The 19473-nt window shown below is 37.0% G+C and overlaps 1 protein-coding gene and 1 long non-coding RNA gene across 3 annotated transcripts in view; both read right to left on the bottom strand.

Annotated features, from left to right (window-relative positions):
- Nucleotides 1-16946, bottom strand: part of LOC128382343 (sialoadhesin-like) — a 33673-nt gene extending 16727 nt beyond the window's left edge. The window contains exons 1-7 of the mRNA XM_053342342.1: nucleotides 16863-16946; nucleotides 15677-15752; nucleotides 15041-15424; nucleotides 14180-14485; nucleotides 13818-14075; nucleotides 3445-3750; nucleotides 3083-3340 (exon numbers count right to left, since the gene is read on the bottom strand). Coding sequence (XP_053198317.1) covers nucleotides 3083-3340; nucleotides 3445-3750; nucleotides 13818-14075; nucleotides 14180-14485; nucleotides 15041-15424; nucleotides 15677-15752; nucleotides 16863-16877 — 1603 coding nt within the window. The 5' untranslated portion in view covers nucleotides 16878-16946. The remainder of the gene's footprint in view (nucleotides 1-3082; nucleotides 3341-3444; nucleotides 3751-13817; nucleotides 14076-14179; nucleotides 14486-15040; nucleotides 15425-15676; nucleotides 15753-16862) is intronic.
- LOC128382203 (uncharacterized) lies at nucleotides 12499-13348 on the bottom strand. 2 transcript variants are annotated; one of them, XR_008323701.1, is made up of 3 exons: nucleotides 13295-13348; nucleotides 13125-13161; nucleotides 12499-12757 (listed from the first exon to the last, which is right to left on the bottom strand). It is a non-coding gene; the product is annotated as an uncharacterized LOC128382203 (long non-coding RNA). The 2 variants fall into 2 exon arrangements; XR_008323700.1 differs by having other exon boundaries at nucleotides 12499-12760; nucleotides 13295-13337.
- Nucleotides 16947-19473: the final 2527 nt, after the last annotated feature.

Raw genomic sequence — 19473 nt, forward strand, 5'->3', positions numbered from 1 at the left:
AAGTTTATCATTGAATAAGTTACACAAGATATTATGTGAGTTATTTTGAAATATAATGTTTACAGAGTCATCATTGTGCTGGATGACACATTAAAACAGCATTGAGTCATCTACAAAGCTACAGACTCCATTTACCCAGTTTGAACTCAATTTGCTCAAAGTGATTTAACTGTTAGTATAGTTAATGCTCATGTATCCTCTGCACAAGTCTTGAAGATTAAAAAGTAGGCTGCCAATGTCTGTTGAACCTTTGACTCCATTCATGATAACATGCAAGGCTGCTGAACTGTGGCTGCTGCACAGAGTGAGAAGAGAGGATGTAGTTACCTAGCTGGTAGTGCATGCAGGAAGACTGGGAAAATGAAAGTGAGCAAGCAGTGCAACCAGAGGGACACAGACTCCTCAAAGTTTGAGCATGTGCCTCTAACATCACTTTAGTTTTGATTTTAAGGTGTCAATTGTAACCGACACAACATCAGTACAAGATATAGTTAGATTTTTCCTATGAGCAGTGGTATGGTTAGGGTTAGGGGGGTGACATGTAGCATTTTGTGTTTTGTAGCATTTTGTGCATGGGCAGAACAGATCAGGCACCCGGCACAGATTGGGTACTATCACGGCTTTCTGCACTGGAGTCTTCTCTTACCAAGCACTGTAGCTCTTCCCAGTCCTCTGCCCTCTTGTGGTCACACAGAGAACTGTGAGCACAGACTGAAGAAGTGGAGACATGGAGTGTGTACATCCAGCTCTTAAAACATGTCAGTGTGTGCACATAAAGATTGTGCAGCAGCCCTCACACTGGTCCCATCCTGTCTGAATGCAGATGGATCACAGGTGTTATTCACATTGGCTGTATTTTCACTCCTGATCTATGTACACATTGGCACATTGATGGTGTGGATTACATACTCAAATATGCATCACAGCCACCATGCACAAAAACCCTGGTCTGTTTAAAGGATGATGTCATTTTTAACAAAAAAAATCTTTGTCTCAATTTTAAATGAATGTGCTCTGTAGTGTATGTAGATTAACGTACTGAGATGTTTAAGTTAAAGGTAAATATGAAAGTTATTTTCATAATCACTGTAATAATTAATTCAACATTAAATTACCTTCATATGAAACTAGTTTTCAGCAAAACCAAAATCTCTTTGTTTAACATACACCAAGGAAGATATTATAAATTCATTTTAAGAACATGATTTTCTATTTTACAATATTAGACATGTTGATGTGTGAAATGTTAGGACCAACAAATTTAACTGCAAATTTTAGAAGGTGGTTGAATTAATGTGTTTTTATTCAGAAAACAAAGCCGTTTTGTCATCTTTAATGTAAACTAATCAAAACACAAATAAATGTATGATGAGAATGGTTGTACAATATATATCATGTAGAAGGAATGATTTAAAAAAAAGGTATTTTAAATATACAACATTTATTTTTAAGAGCATGAAAAAAGAAGTTTGTAAAAGTGCACATGGACAGAGCAGAGAGGATCATTGTTTCCTAAAATACTTCACAGCTTGTTACAAACAAGTCATCTCATCAGGAGGTCAGCTCTGTGGTCCAGAGAAACAGAGGGGTCGAAATGTGAGTTAAAAAGTTAGCAGTAGAAAAGGTAGCAGTAAAAATGAATAAAACACTCAAATGATATTCTTCATATAAGTGACTAAAGGTAAAATAGAGAGGAGAGGTTAAAAACAAAACACATCCAGCACAAAGTGTACAGAATGATTTTTCACTTTTTAAAATATCACAAAACAAAATGACACAGAAACAACTTATGGTTCAATCTAATCTTGTTCTACGCTGCTGCTGTGTGTGCTGAACTGCTTCTGGTGTCACCTTCACTGCATTTCTTTAGACTTGTTCCCTATTCGGAGCTTTTATCGTATCTGAAATTTACATGACTAAAAATAAAACAGCTATGCTATGTCAGCACACATGTTAAGCTGCAGGATGAGGAAGTTTTGAGCTTCTTTTCATTGAACTGTGAATAGTGAAAATGTTCTATCAAGGCTTCAGTATCTGTTCCTGACATAAAATAACCTGTATGAATGCATGAATGAATAAAAAATAAAGTCATGTTTAATATAAATTACTCTAAAGTGTAATCTGTCTTTAAACAACAAAACAACTCTCATTTCTTCTTCACTTGAGCATACAGCTCCTCTGGGCCGTCAGCAGTCTGTGGCGTGGACACTTTGACCTGTTCATACACAATATCCTGCTGCTCTCTGCTGGCCTGCACTGAGTCAGAGGACTGTCCAGGTCTCTGCTTGGAGAAGTTGATCTCTCCATAATGGATCCCTTCTTCTTCTGTTTTAGCTAGCTCTTCTTCACCTGTTTGACTCTGCAAAACAAAGTAACCAAAAAACAGTTGTTAGAAGCAGCAGGTGGAGCTTTAACCTCTCAATGTCACCTCTTTCTCTCACTCAGCTCCCCCTGATAGACTGTAAAGATCACAATAAACTGTTTTCACAGCAGTGAAACATTGTATGTTGTTTCAAGAAATTGTGGACTCATTTGGGTTAAACCTTCCACCAAAGCAGCCTGGAAAGAGGAAGCTTGTTGAGTTTGTGGTGTTACTTCACATTTAACACAGTTACTTATGTTCCCCACTCACATGTGTAAAATGATCTTGATGAACTCATGTTGTGAACCTTTTTAAAACATTCACTATAAAAAGTGCAGTAATGTACAGTAATGTTTAGTATTTTCCTACCTCAGTCTGTTGTGGATGTGTCGATTTAAACCACTTGAGAAACATGAGAGTGCTGTACAATAACACAAAACCACATGAATGAAAAATCTAGATTGAAACTGAACTATGATTATTCAGATTAAAGAGCCTGAAACTGAGTCATGATAGCTGCTATAATTTGTGATACTCACCACACAGTGACAACCAGGCAGATGAGTATGATGATCCCAATGATTCCTCCAAGATCTACCCCCTGGGCTTTTGGAAAAAAAACAATGTAAACGTGACGACATATGAAGTTCTTAGAGCCTTTGCTCACTTCCCACTTTTCAACAATTAAAGTAACTTGGATCATTACAGTCCTGCATTTACCTTTAATAGTCAGATGGATCTCTGATGACGACTGATTACCAACATCATTTGTGGCCACACAGTAATAAACTCCTCCATCTGTCACATTGAAGCTGTAAAAGTCTCCTTCAGATACTTTCATGTGAACATCTTTGTTGATCTTGAACCAGGTGAAGTTGGCGGCAGGCTTGGCTCTGCTGGAGCAGGTCAGGTTCACCCAGCTACCTGGTGACACCAAACCTGATGGACTGATCATTGCTGAGGTGTCTTTAGGAGCATCTGAGGAAAATGTGATAGATTATTTTTATTTATTAAAAATCAGCTGATATCTCATGAATCATCATGTGCTGACAGGATCCAATAACAAACTCTGGTTGTCTTACATGAAACATTGAGAGTCACTTTTCCCTCTGCTGACTTAACATTGTGTCCTTCATTCACAGAGTAGATGGAAGAACAGGTGATGGTGTATCCATCGTCCTTGTCAGACAGAGTGATGGTCTTCTGGATTTTAGTGGTAAAGGTTCGATCTGTGTTCTCCTCTATTGTGTTGTGAGCGTCTTGTTGGAGATTCCAGGTGAGTTTAGGAGGGGAGTGTGGACAGGGAGTGAAAGCTGAGCAGGTTATAGTGACAGACTCCTTCTCCTTCAGCTCACCTGAGATTTCAATTGTGGGGCTCGGAGGAGAATCTGTGTTTAAAATCAAAACAACTTTACACCACATTACAGTGTTATTTTTTTACAGCTAAAATGAAAATAATTTAATCTTTCATCCTAAATTGTACCTATTTGAAATGAAGCACATTGAGTATTGTCCACATTCATTGAGACAGTGACTGTCAGAATCAGCAATTTAATCAAACTAAGACTAATTTTGTCCTTCAATGAAATTAACTTAACTGATTTCCCTTTTCAAGCAACAGTAAATGACAAAAATGTGGGGACTTCTACTGTATAGTTGTGCAGAAAATATCAATTAAGTTTATTTTCAAATGAATAAATATTCAGGTATTATTCAGCTGTGAGTCAGGACATTCAAACCAGTGACTTTGTTCACAGGCTGGTTTTTCTCACATTTCAACACAGTTTACTTTGTAGTCTTCATCACATATTTAATATCACAGTAAGGTTAGGACCATGGTGTTTGCTGTTCAGACCAAATCTGCAACTAAACTATCTTACCTGTGACTGTTATATGAAGAGGATCACAAACAGCTGTTGCCTTGTATGGCCCGTTCTCAATTCTGAAGAAGTATTTGTCTGTATATGTTGTGGTTAAATTGGAAAATAGAGTGGTGCAGTTTTTCTCTTTCAGGTTTCCAGTAATTTTCATTGGATATGTGTTATCAGTCTGACTACTGTTGAAAATCACATTGTTTGGATAGGTGTAAAAACTGAGATCACTTTTAATCCATACTCCAAAGATTTCTCTGCTTCTATCAAATTCTTTTGCTACTTTTGCTCTAAAGTTACACGGGATTTGCAAACAAGATCCACTCAGTGCTTCCATCTTCAGTGGTGCAGTGATGAAGAGGGCTATTTTTTCAGGACAAGCATCCAAAGCACCTGTGAGATCAGATCATCATTAACATAAAGTAGAAAAATCTCCATGATGAGATGGTTCATGATACAATAAATACACTTCAGCAGCTGTATGTTGCATGTTTTTCTGTCTTGTAACAATTTTAAAATAAAACATTGAACTTTGCAGTCAGGATGTGAACAGTTGTAAGAAGTAGCTGATCTTTCTGCTTTGTTTCAGACTGTAAATGATTTGAGTAATGTCTCCAAATAAAAGTGAGTGAACAAACAGCTCACCTGGAAGAAAGAAGACACTCAGTAACATGTTGACTGTCAACATATTTGTAGACAGGACTGCCATCAATCTCATCACCTGGATTTACAAACACAACAATGCAGGAATTATTATTTTTTCTTTTAATCATGTAATGGTTTTTTGCAACTTAATGCAATTTATTTTCAACCAGATTATCCACAAACTCACACATTCAATATATTGATATATTGTTATTATATATATATATATTGTATTATATTATTGACTATAATATATAATGTAAATTATTACTGACATCAAAGTAGTGAGATTATGGTCTCTGTTAATGGTAAAATGATCAGCAACCTCTATTTAATTAGATAGTAATAAACAAAACACACAAAAATATTACATTAAATATTTTCCACTTCAATTCACGAAAAATAACAAAATAAAACATTTGGGTTAAAAATCTTAAAGGTCTTACCCAACGAGTCCACCTCAGAATCAGAGCAGCAGTAAAATCCTTTAACTGATGATCTCATTTGAAAATTGTCCAGTTTATTAAACTGAGCTGTCGTGCAACAGACCAACTAACCAACTTCCTTTTAGCGTTTGCAGTTTAAAACTGAGTCGACTTCCTGTGTTTGAAGATCAAGTCCATTTGGTTTTGTGTTAAAGCTGCTGCAGATCAGCTGACCTGAGTGATATGAATATTTAACAGTTAGATTTTTTTTTGAACAATATCTTTATTGACTTTTTTCAGATACATTGACATTACACAATATTGGTGACAGGGAAAATACAGAGATTGTCAAAAACCCTCCCTCCCAAACCAACCCCTGCCAGTCTTCACCCTCCCCATCCCTCTTCAGCTAATCTATTGCTTATCCCACAAAAAACAAAATAAAAACAAAATAATTTAAATAAATAATTAACAGATGATATATTTACTTCATGTATTAATGAGATAATCAGTGATGAAAATACTTTTTTCACTGTGCATGTTTTTAGTTGTGTTATTGTGTTATTACACGTTTATCTTTGAATAAGTTCTACAAGTTATTTTGTGAATCATTTCAGAATATAATGTTTACAGAGTCAACATTGTGCTGGATGACATTAAATCAGCATTAAGTCATCTACACAGCTACAGACATTTTCTGCTGACTCATCATTTCAATGTTTTAATTGTAATCGTTCTTTGTTCTTTTATAGAGATGTTTGACTGTATGGATGGCAGTGTTTGTCAGATGGTCCACCATTTTTGGTCCAAACTCATATATCTCAACATGCTAAATGGATGAACACAAAACTTTACAGATATTCATGGTCCTCAGAAGAGGAATTCATACTGACTTTGGTGATCTGTTGACTTTTCATCTATTGTCACCATCACATCTAAATTGTAATTTGTCCAATACTTTGGTTTATGACAAAATTCCTGCTGAACTAATCACTTTCCCATCAGCCTCAGCTGTACTTTGTGTTTAGTGCTAATTGGCAAAACTAACATGTTGAACATTCAACATTATAATTGCTTGGCATCACATTTCACTCAAAAGTGCAATGTGACTTTGGAGAAATACCTTCGCACTAATCAATACTGTCTCTCTTTCAGTCTACAACTCAACAAAAGATCAAAAATGTTGAAACTAATTTATGTTTTATGACAAGTTGACGTTGAAACCGTATTTTAGGTGGTTGACACAACAAACTCTCACTGAATATCACATCGTTGGTGCTCACTGGGACAGAATTGAAGATTTTTTTGTTAGAACTGAGTTTCAGGGCTCTGACAGCAAATATTCTACCCCCTGTACTTTTCAGCTGGGACTCTGGAACAGAGAAAAGACGTGTGTACGTATTCACACATTCAGCACTAAGAGGTCAGAGAAATATCTGGGAGAGAGGCTGTGAAGAACCTTAACAGTGATCAGTAGGATCTTAAAATGAATTATAAAACATACTGGGAGCCAGTGTAAAGAGGCTAAACCAGGAGGGATGTGATCACATCTCTTTGTTCTGGTTAAAAGCCTGACAGCTGAGTTCTGTTCAATCTGGAGTCCATCAATAGATTTTTTGGTTCAGACAAGTAAAAATGCTGTTGTAATAATCTAGACATGATGAGATAAAAGCATGTAAAATTGCCTATGTGTCTTTAAAAGTAAAGATTAAATAAAGATGATTCAAATGTTTATAATATCATAAAAAGAAGACTGCACAAGTGTTTTGGTGTGCTGCTTAAAGCTTAAATTACTGTCAAATAAAATGCCAGGTTTGAAATGTTCCACTAGGGAACCAGCAGATGGCACAATTTGCTTTTCCATGTGCTGAGACACAAGGAAGGATCTCTGTTGTGTTTTGAGTTCAGCTGAAGAAAATTGTTTGACATCCAGTCCTTGACATTGCAAAGGCAGGGTGTGTGGATATAATGGGCAGGTACATATGTGTGTCATCAGCATAACATAGAATGAACAATGTGCAACACAGTTCAAGACATTTAGATTAAAACTACAAAATGCGGTTTAAAAGTGACATTGAGATAATAATAATAATGATGCATTTTATTTAAAAGGTACCTTTCAAAGCACTCAAGGACACTTTACAAGTAGGGGTGGGGGGAAAAATCGATTCATGTACATATCGCAATTTTTATGGGATGATTTTAAAAATCGAATTTTCTCCCCAGAATCGATTTTTTTTCTATTTTAGAGGCTCTATTTTGGCCAAGTGTTTTATTTTATTACCTTACAGCACTACCTTCTCAGCACCACTGCAAAAATGACTGTGCTTGAAGTAACCTGACGTTAATCACTTGCTTGATTTCATTAGAAGTTGCTAGCAGCTAGTTAACCATATATTTTCGCTTTTGGCTTCGATGTAGGCTTCATAACACAACCTGCCCCCTCCCTTCATAAGATACTGAAGTAGGGGGATAACAAAAGCAGACAACCCGACTCTCCTGGACGTCTTGTAAGTCTCCATCATCTGGAGAGACCAAGCAAGAGCGCGCACTAGAGAGTGACTGCGCGCGTGTGCGTGTCTCAGTGTGTGTGTGTGTGTGTGTGTGTGTGTGTGTGTGACTCAATGCAGCGCATGTGAGAGCACAGCGTCCTAATAGTGTGTGTTGCTGCTTATTACACTAATCGCACCTAAATCTTCTAAAGTGTAGGAGCAGTTCACATTACATAAAACTACTGCATCCTGCCGAGGTCAGCACGAAGCGTGCATGCGCACGTATGCACGCGCACCAAAAACGATCGGTTTTCTATCGCTTTTGCGCGTCATATCAATGATATAATGTGACTGTGTGGATCATTAACCTTGTTGCAGTGTGCTCCCTGGTTATAGTTAGTCAACTATCAGCTTCTACCTGCTCAGATCTCACAGTCAGCAGCAGCTAGGGAGAGGAGGAGAGCAGCAGGGGAATCTAGCTCACATAGTTAGTATGGAAGCCTAATGATGGAAAAAGTAAAACTGTTAACTACGAAAATAAACCATTATTATTATTTTTTATTTGTTGTTACAACAGCTCAGGTTGACTGAACAACAGAAAATACCTATTTAAGTGTAGCATACATGTGTATGTTATTTTTTTTTTTTTTTAAAGCTATCAGACATTATACTACTTCAGAGAGCACTGAGCAGTCAGAGCACTTTACTTGTTATTTAAAAACATATTGGTTCATCTACTGAACAATTCATTACAGTGACACAGACTGATGTGCATTGTTTATGGGAATGTCTCATGCTTTATCATCTCTAGAAGTGTATAATTCAACTTATTTGGTTTTTAAGAAGGAAAAGAAAATTGCAATGATTGATTATATCGAATCGCAATATTTGTAGAATCGCAATTATCGAGAATCATGATACAAATCGAATCGGCTAATTAGAATCGTGATACAATCGAATCATCACCAAAGCATATCGTCCCACCCCTACTTACAAGGCACATATAACACAACAACAGTACATCAAACAATATAAATCAGGTGACATTTAGTGCAAAGATAAAGAATAAATATGAATGTGACTACAAAGTGCATTAGTTCAATAAATAAACAAGAATGTGATTGCATAGTTAGTGTGAGACAGAGTATGCCACTCTGAATAGGTGCGTTTTCAAGCTGGATTTAAAGGTGGAGACAGAGTCAGAAGTGGGAATATCTGGTGGGAGAGATTTCCAAAGGCGGGGGGCAGATCGGCTGAATGCTCTTGACCCCATGGTGGTTAAGTTAGCAGACGGGGCAGAGAGCTGGTTGGCAGAGGAGGATCGGAGAATTCGGGAAGGTGTGTAGATGTGAATAAGTTCAGAGAGATATGATGGTGCCAGGTTGGGAAGGATCTTGAACGTGAGGAGTAGAATCTAAAAGTCAATTCAGGATTTGATAGGGAGCCAATGAAGTTGCAGCAGGGCAGGAGTGATGTGTTCAATAGAGGGAGTTCTGGTGATGACATATTTCTCTTGTTTAAAAAGCCTTTTGATTACTGTTTTTGCAACATGCCATTCAAACATAACTGCAAAGCTTTTCAACAGTAAACTTATCAAAATACAAATAAATGTATGATGAGAATTATTAGGGTAAGTATACAACATTTTTTTTTATTTTTAAAGTTAGTAAAAGTGCACATGGACAGAGCAGAGAGGATCATTGTTTCCTAAAATACTTCACAGCTTGTTACAAACAAGTCATCTCATCAGGTGGTCAGCTCTGTGGTCCAGAGAAACAGAGGGGTCGAAATGTGAGTTAAAAAGTTAGCAGTAGAAAAGATAGCAGTAAACACTCAAATGATTTTCTTCATGTAAGTGACTAAAGGTAAAATAGAGAGGAGAGGTTAAAAACAAAACACACCCAGCACAAAGTGTACAGAATGATTTTTCACTTTTAAAAATATCAAAAAACAAAATGATACAGAAACAACTTATGGTTCAATCTAATCTTGTTCTACGCTGCTGTGTGTGTGCTGAACTGCTTCTGGTGTCACGTTCACTGTATTTCTTTAGACTTGTTCCCTATTTGGAGTTTTTATCTGAAATTTACATGACTAATAATAGAACAGCTATGCTATGTCAGCACACATGTAAAGCTGCAGGATGAGGAAGTTTTGATCTTCTCTTCATTGAACTGTGAACAGTGAAAATGTTCTATCAAGGCTTCAGTATCTGTTCCTGACATAAAATAACCTGTATGAATGCATGTATGAATACAAAATAAAGTGATGTTTAATATAAATTACTCTAAAGTGTAATCTGTCTTAGGCTCCTTCCCCACCAGAGAGGTGACGTTCCACTTTCCTAGAGCTAGCTTATGCAGCCGAGGGTCGGACCACCAAGGTCCCCCTCTTCGGGCTGTGCCCGGCCGGGCCCCATGGGCGAAGGCCTGGCCACCAGGTGCTCGCCCCCGAGCCCCACCCCCAGACCTGGCTCCAGGGGGGGCCCCAGTGACCCGCGTCCGGACAAGGGACACAGAAAACCATATGTCTTATTCATCATTAGGGTTTTCTGAGCTACCCTTTGTCTGGCCCCTCCCCCCGGACCTGTTTGCCATGGGAGACCCTACCAGGGGCATAAAAGCCCCCGACAACTGAGCTCCTGGGGTGATTGGGACACACAAACCCCTCCACCATGATAAGGTAGTAGTTATTTTTGCCTATTTAAAATATCACAAAACAAAATGATACAGAAACAATTTATGGTTCAATCTAATCTTGTTCTACGCTGCTGCTGTGTGTGCTGAACTGCTTCTGGTGTCACGTTCACTGGATTTCTTTAGACTTGTTCCCTATTTGGAGTTTTTATCTATATCTGAAATCTACATGACTAATAATAAAACAGCTATGCTATGTCAGCACACATGTAACATATTGATAACAGAAATGAAAAAAGCTGCAGGATGAGGAAGTTTTGAGCTTCTCTTCATTGAACTGTGAACAGTGAAAATGTTCTATCAAGGCTTCAGTATCTGTTCCTGACATAAAATAACCTGTATGAATGCATGTATGAATACAAAATAAAGTTATGTTTATATGAATTGCACTAAAGTGTAATCTGTCTTTAAACAACAAAACAACTCTCATTTCTTCTTCACTTGAGCATACAGCTCCTCTGGGCCGTCAGCAGTCTGTGGCGTGGACACTTTGACCTGTTCATACACAATATCCTGCTGCTCTCTGCTGGCCTGCACTGAGTCAGAGGACTGTCCAGGTCTCTGCTTGGAGAAGTTGATCTCTCCATAATGGATCCCTTCTTCTTCTGTTTTAGCTAGCTCTTCTTCACCTGTTTGACTCTGCAAACAGTTGTTAGAAGCATCAGGTGGAGCTTTAACCTCTCAATGTCACCTCTTTCTCTCACTCAGCTCCCCCTGATAGACTGTAAAGATCACAATAAACTGTTTTCACAGCAGTGAAACATTGTATGTTGTTTCAAGAAATTATCTGCTCATGTCAGTTGCAAAGTCTTCCACCTTGCACCAAATAAGCCTGGAAAGAAGATGTTTGTTGAGTTTGTGGTATTACTTCATATTTAACACAGTCACTTAAGTTCCCCACTAAGATGTGTGAAATGATCTGGATGAACTCATGCTGTGAACATTTTTAAAATATTCACAACAAACAGTAAAGTGCTGTAGTAATGTTCAGTATTTTCCTACCTCAGTCTGTTGTGGATGTGTCGACTTAAACCACTTGAGAAACATGAGAGTGCTGTACAAAAAACAAAAAACACATAAATGTAAAATCTAGATTGAAACTGAACTATGATTATTCAGATTAAAGTGCCTGAAACTGAGTCATGATAACTGCTATAGTCCCCAGCTCGTAAAGGTTCAACACCATGTTTCTTAATAATGGGCCAAGGAGAAGCATGTATATACACCATACTTTATATAAGAAAATGAAGAGGCATCGCTGTTCATAGAGACACAGAACCTCTCATTTGACAGGCAAGATGAATTGCTGAACCAGGTACCCCACCCATGCCTCAGTGTGTTGAAGAGGATACTGTCATCAATTGTGTCAAAGACTGCACTAAGGTCCAGAAGTACAAGGTGCCATTAAAAACCAAACTCACCTCGAAACAATGAGAAAAACATGATTTTGGAGTAATATTAGTGAGGCAATTACTTAATTGTGACAGAACTCAAAAGAATAATGTAGCAACTGACGTCCTGTGAGGAAGGAAGTCAGATGCTGTAAAAAACTTCAGACTTCAAATGATTGACTGTAAAATAAAACAAAAAGACAAAAAACATTCACACAACTCATTACAAATCAGTGTGCTTAATCTTCTTTATTATGCATATGTACAAGATATATCCCATTTTTATGTTTGTTTTTTTGCACTGTAAATACCAATTTCTTTAAACATGTAACACAAATGATAGAATAAGTGATAAAAAGGTTTTTATATTAAACACTGCATGAAAAGTTTTCTGGCAAGAAATCTGAAAATTTATATTTTAACAGTTTTTCATTTCATTAATAATGTATTATTTACATGCTTAATTTTCTTTTTTCTTTTTTTTCAATATCTTAAAAACAAAAGGAAAAACATTGTTGCCATGACTCAGTCCAACATTACTAAAGAAGATGTTGTCATGTTGACTTTCAAAAGAAGAAATGTACAAAAAACAAACAAAATACAACAAAAACAAAAATACCGCAACATGCTGATGAAGTCTTGGGTCATCCTGTTCATCTTTCCACACTTATACAAACTAACAACATTAAATATTTGCCTGGAGGAAGCAGTGATCTGCCTTCTTGTAAATGGCACACTAACACATGTAAATAAGGAATAAGCATATAATACAGAATAGACAATAATGGATATCATGTAATTCCACTGATAGTGAACATGTTGTCATCCTCTCCTTGTGGCTCATGATGACAACTCAAACACCCTGCTGACATTTTCTGCTGTGTCCTGTGGAAATGAAACAGCACAGAGACAGTGGGGTGTTAGTGATATGTAGTGAATTTACTGCTGCTGAGAGTTTTATTCACTGTACAGCTCAAAGTGACTTTTCAAAGTAACGATGCAGATGTTTAGAAGGTATAATGTTAAGATATAATTTAATATGTTAGCATGATAACATCTGTGAGTTAGTATAATGGTTCAATAAAACAACACTTGTATTCAGAAGTAGGACAGGATAAGATATAAACAGTGATTACTGAGTAGATCAGACAGCAACATACTGTAGCTGTGGGTCAGTCGATTGGGACCATTTCATGGTGGATTTTTAAAATGAAAGATTTTAAGATTTTTCATTTTCATTACCTTCACTGGTTTGGTGGAGCGTCTTGTTCTAAACCAACTTGAAAACAAAGGGAGAAAGTCTCATTTTAGTTCCTGCAGTGATAATAATGATCTATCTCAAACATCCAAACCACATTTAAATCAAATCAAATTTTCTGCAAAATTGCAAATGATCAAAAAGTTGGACTCACCACTCAAAGATGACCATTGTACTGACAAGCATTACAATTCCCACAGCCTTCACTATAATGTAGACATCAACCAATTTCTCATGACCTGTAACACAACACATGGTCACCTTCTCTTTAATGTAAACTGTTTCTAAAACATCACAAACTATCATTCCTGAGTCTGGAAGAAGAATATATCATTGTAAAAGAAGACTGTTTGAAAGGAAACGTTCTGTGTAAATGACACATTTCTTTATATTTTAACATCATAAAGGTTGAACCAACAATGTGACACATTATTAATCTTTGTAGAAAAATTCTCTTGGCTCTCCTAACACAAGATCAGAAGTCTGGCTCTGCTGTAAAATCACACTTAGGTTGATAAGGTTTCATGATCAAGAACAGATCAGCATTGAGAATCAGTTATTCATCTGTTGCCTTGAAATCTTTTCCTTCATTCACAGAGCATCTCATAACAGGTGATGTTGTGCACCCACTTCTGGAGTCCCAAATTAGACTGGATTCAGTACAGTTCTGCATTTACCTTTAATAGTCAGATGGATCCGTGATGATGACTGAGTACCAACATCATTTGTGGCCACACAGTAATAAACTCCTCCATCTGTCACAATGAAGCTGTAGAAGTCTCCATCAGATAGTCTCATGAGTCCATCTTTGGTGATCTTGAACCAGATGAAGTTGGCGGCAGGCTTGGCTCTGCTAGAGCAGGTCAGGTTCACCCAGCTACCTGGTGACACCAAACCTGATGGACTGATCATTGCTGAGGTGTCTTTAGGAGCATCTGAGGAAAATGTGACAGATTATTGTTATTTATTAAAAATCAGCTGATATCTCATGAATCATCATGTGCTGACAGGATCCAATAACAAACTCTGGTTGTCTTACATGAAACATTGAGAGTCACTTTTCCCTCTGCTGACTTAACATTGTGTCCTTCATTCACAGAGTAGATGGAAGAACAGGTGATGGTGTATCCATCATCCTTGTCAGACAGAGTGATGGTCTTCTGGATTTTAGTGGTAAAGGTTTGATCTGTGTTCTCCTCTATTGTGTTGTGAGCGTCTTGTTGGAGATTCCAGGTGAGTTTAGGAGGGGAGTGTGGACAGGGAGTGAAAGCTGAGCAGGTTATAGTGACAGACTCCTTCTCCTTCAGCTCACCTGAGTGTTTAATTGTTGGGCTCGGAGGAGAATCTGTGTTTAAAATCAAACACACACTTTACACTATACATCAGTGTTACTTATTCTATAGCTATACTGAAAAATGTAACATTTCATCCTAGTTTTTATCCATTGGTAAAAACCACATTGAGTATTGAGAACATTCATTGAGACAGAGATTTTCAGAATCAGCAATTTAAGCAAACTACAACTAATTTGGTCCTTCAGTGAATATGGAGGAATGAAAATAACTTCACAGATTTCCTTTTTCAAGCAAAAACAGTAGATCACAAACATTTTGTGACTCTCACTGTAGAGTTGTGTGGACAACATTAATAAAGTTTATTTTCAAATTAATAAATATTCAGGTATTATTCAGCTGTGAGTCAGGACATTCAAACCAGTGACTATCTGTTATAAGCCTGGTTTATCTCACATTTCACCACAACTGAGATTCCTTTGTGTTCATCACATATTTAATATCACAGTAAGGTTAGGGCCATGGTGTTTGCTGTTCAGACCAAAGCTGCAACTGATTTCCTTTTTATTCTAAACAATAATATGACTGAAAAAACAAAACTATCTTACCTGTGACTGTTATATGAAGAGGATCACAAACAGCTGTTGACAAGAATGGCCAGTTCTCAACTCTAAAGTAGTATATGTCTGTATATGTTGTGATTAAATTGGAAAATAGAGTGGTGCAGTTTTTCTCTTTCAGGTTTCCAGTAATTTTCATTGGATAGGTGTTAACAGTCTGACTACTGTTGAAAATCACATTGTTTGAATTTTGTTTAAAATATGGGTCATTTTTAATCCACACTCCAGTTGTTTCTCTGCTTCCATCAAATTCTGTTGCTTTTCTAGCACTAAAGTTACACGGGATTAGCAAACAAGATCCACTCAGTGCTTCCATCTTCAGTGGTGCAGTGATGAAGAGGGCTGAATCTTCAGGACAAGCAGCCAAAGCACCTGTGAGATCAGATCATCATTAACATAAAGTAGAAAAATCTCCATGATGAGATGGTTCATGATACAATAAATACACTTCAGCAGCTGTATGTTGCATGTTTTGCTGTCTTGTAACAATTTTAAAATAAAACATTGAACTTTGCAGTCAGGATGTGAACAGTTGTAAGAAGTAGCTGATCTTTCTGCTTTGTTTCAGACTGTAAATGATTTGAGTAATGTCTCCAAATAAAAGTGAGTGAACAAACAGCTCACCTGGAAGAAAGAAGACACTCAGTAACATGTTGACTGTCAACATATTTGTAGAAAGGACTGCCATCAATCTCATCACCTGGATTTACAAACACAACAATGCAGGATTTATTTTCTTCTTTTAATCATGTTATGGTTTTTTGCAACTTGATGCAACTTATTTTCAACCAGATTATCCACAAACTCACACATTCAAACCAGAGATGTAAATCTTCAGAACTACATTATTGACTATAATATAATTAGGGCCCGAGCGCTGACCAGTGTGAAGCCCTATTGTAATTGCCAAAAAAAAATTTTTTCTTGCAAAATGACGGCCTTTTTGCCCCCCTAAACGTGCCCCAAAACTCATCAAAGTTTGCATGCAAGCCAGACCCGGCGAAAAAATTTGATATTTTAAGGTTTGCATAAATGAGCGTGGCAAAATGGCTCTCTAGCGCCCCCTGCAAAATCAATAAAATCGAGCCCCTCGTCACAGATTGACATAGAGAAACGAAACTCGGTACACATATTCATCATGTCAAGACGCACCAAAAATTCTCTTGGACACATACCCTAACACCAAGAGGAAGTCAGCCATTTTGAATCAAATTTTCAATTTTAATGTAAATTTTGCCATCATATTTGAACAAACTAGTCCTAGAGATTTCATCCCATCCACTTCAAATTCGCTCAGAAACATCTTGAGACAGTGGAAATGAAAAGTTATCAAAAGCTTTTCCCCGTCATTCCTGGTTGCCGTGGCAACACAGCCAATTTCAATGTCTCGCCATGAAATTTCAAACCCTCATAACTTGGTCTGAGCTCTTCCAAATTTAATATGCTTGTTCAGCGTCCTCGTCTGAACACATGTACAGTCTCATATTTAGTGACAGTCATAGCGCCACCGACTGGTGACAGGAAGTCACTCGTTTCAGTCTTTGACTAATTACTCCCGTAATCTTCACTTGAAATTGACTCAGGTGAGACATAAGACCAGTTATCAGAATCTTTTGTATGACTTATTCTTGTTGGGCGTGGCTGTGTAGAAAATATTGATGCTTCGCCATAAAGCAGGAAGTCCTTATAACTCCTACAGACATTGTCCCATCTACCCCAAATTGATCACATGAAATATTTTCCACTTCAGTTCACGAAGAATAACAAAATAATAAATATTTGTTGGGGTAAAAGGCTAAGAAGGTCTTACCCAACGAGTCCACATCAGAATCAGAGCAGCAGTAAAATCCTTTAACTGATGATCTTATGTGAAAATTGTCCAGTTTATTAAACTGAGCTGTCGTGCAACAGACCAACTAACCAACTTCCTTTTAGTGTTTGCAGTTTAAAACTGAGCTGACTTCCCGTGTTTGAAGACCTACAGATCACGTCCATCGGGTTTTGTGGTAAAGCTGCTGTAGATCAGCTGACCTGAGTGATATAAATATTTAACAATTAGAAACAGTTCTCACCTTTACTGCTCACATCCTGTGAGAATTTTAACAAGTTTACAGTATATGAGCAGCTCAATGCAGGTTTATATTACAACAACAACAACAATTGAAACAATTAAATAGATCACTAAAATAATGTATTCATTTGAACAGACGATATATTAACTTCATGTTTTAATAAGATAATCTCAGTGATGAAAATGCTTTTTCGTTTCACTTGTTTATTTGTGTTATTACAAGTTTATTATTGAATAAGTTACACGAGATATTATGTGAGTTATTTTAAAATATAATGTTTACAGAGTCACCATTGTGCTGGATGACACATTAAAACAGCATTGAGTCATCTACAAAGCTACAGACTCCATTTACCCAGTTTGAACTCAATTTGCCCAAAGTGATTTAACTGTTAGTATAGTTAATGCTCATGTATCCTCTGCACAAGTCTTGAAGATTAAAAAGTAGGCTGCCAATGTCTGTTGAACCTTTGACCACATTCACTATAACATGCAAGGCTGCTGAACTGTGGCTGCTGCATAGAGTGAGAAGAGAGGATGTAGTTACCTAGCTGGTAGTGCATGCAGGAAGACTGGGAAAATGACAGTGAGCAAGCAGTGCAACCAGAGGGACACAGACTCCTCAAAGTTTGAGCTTTTGCCTCTAACATCACTTTAGTAATTTTAAGGGTGTCAATTGTAACCGACACAGCATCAGTACAAGATATAGTTAGATTTTTCCTATGAGCAGTGAGATGGTTAGGGTTAGGAGGGTGACATGTAGCATTTTGTGCATGTGCAGAACAGATCAGGCACCCGCCACAGATTGGGTACTGTCATGGCTTTCTGCCCTGAAGTCTTCGCTTACCAAGCACTGTAGCTCTTCCCAGTCCTCCGCCCTCTTGTGGTCACACAGAGAACTGTGAGCACAGACTGAAGAGGTGGAGACAGGAGTGTGTACATCCAGCTCTTAAAATATGTCAGTGTGTGCATATAAAGATAGATCAGGAGTGAAAATACTTCACACTGGTCCCATCCTGTCTGAATGCAGATGGATCACAGGTGTTAATCACATTGGCTGTATTTTAACTCCTGATCTATGTACACATTGGCACATTGATGGTGAGGATTATATACTCAAATATGCATCACAGCCACCATGCACAAACACCCTGGTCTGTTTAAAGGATGATGTCATTTTTAACAAAAAAATCTTTGTCTCAATTTTTAATGAATGTGCTCTGTAGTGTATGTAGATTAACGTACTGAGATGCTAAAGTTAAAGGTATACATGAAAGTTATTTTCATAATCACTGTAATAATTAAGTCAACATTAAATTACCTTCATATGAAACTAGTTTTCAGCAAAACCAAAATCTCTTTGTTTAACATACACCAAGGAAGATATTATAAATTCATTTTAAGAACATGATTTTCTTTTTAACAATATTAGACATGTTGATGTGTGAAATGTTAGGATCAACCAATTTAACTGCAAATTTTAGAAGGTGGTTGAATTAATGTGCTTTTATTCAGAAAACAAAGCTGTTTTGTCATCTTTAATGTAAACTAATCAAAACACATATAAATGTATGTTGAGAATGGTTGTACAATATATATCGTGTAGAAGAATGACAACATTTATTTTTAAGAGCATGAAAAAAGAAGTTTGTAAAAGTGCACATGGACAGAGCAGAGAGGATCATTGTTTCCTAAAATACTTCACACCTTGTTACAAACAAGTGATCTCATCAGGTGGTCAGCTCTGTGGTCCAGAGAAACAGAGGGGTCGAAATGTGAGTTAAAAAGTTAGCAGTAGAAAAGGTAGCAGTAAAAAGGAATAAAACACTCAAATGATTTTCTTCATATAAGTGACTAAAGGTAAAATAGAGAGGAGAGGTTAAAAACAAAACACATCCAGCACAAAGTGTACAGAATGATTTTTCACTTTTTAAAATATCACAAAACAAAATGACACAGAAACAACTCATGGTTCAATCTAATCTTGTTCTACGCTGCTGCTGTGTGTGCTGAACTGATTCTGGTGTCACGTTCACTGCATTTCTTTAGACTTGTTCCCTATTTGGAGATTTTGTCCATATCTGAAATATACATGACTAATAATAAAACAGCTATGCTATGTCAGCACACATGTAACATATTGATAACAGAAATGAAAAAAGTTGCAGGATGAGGAAGTTTTGAGCTTCTCTTCATTGAACTGTGAACAGTGAAAATGTTCTATCAAGGCTTCAGTATCTGTTCCTGACATAAAATAACCTGTATGAATGCATGAATGAATACAAAATAAAGTCATGTTTAATATAAATTACTCTAAAGTGTAATCTGTCTTTAATCTACAAAACAACTC

Source organism: Scomber japonicus, chromosome 21 (assembly GCF_027409825.1).
Source record: "Scomber japonicus isolate fScoJap1 chromosome 21, fScoJap1.pri, whole genome shotgun sequence".
Lineage (NCBI taxonomy): Eukaryota > Metazoa > Chordata > Actinopteri > Scombriformes > Scombridae > Scomber > Scomber japonicus.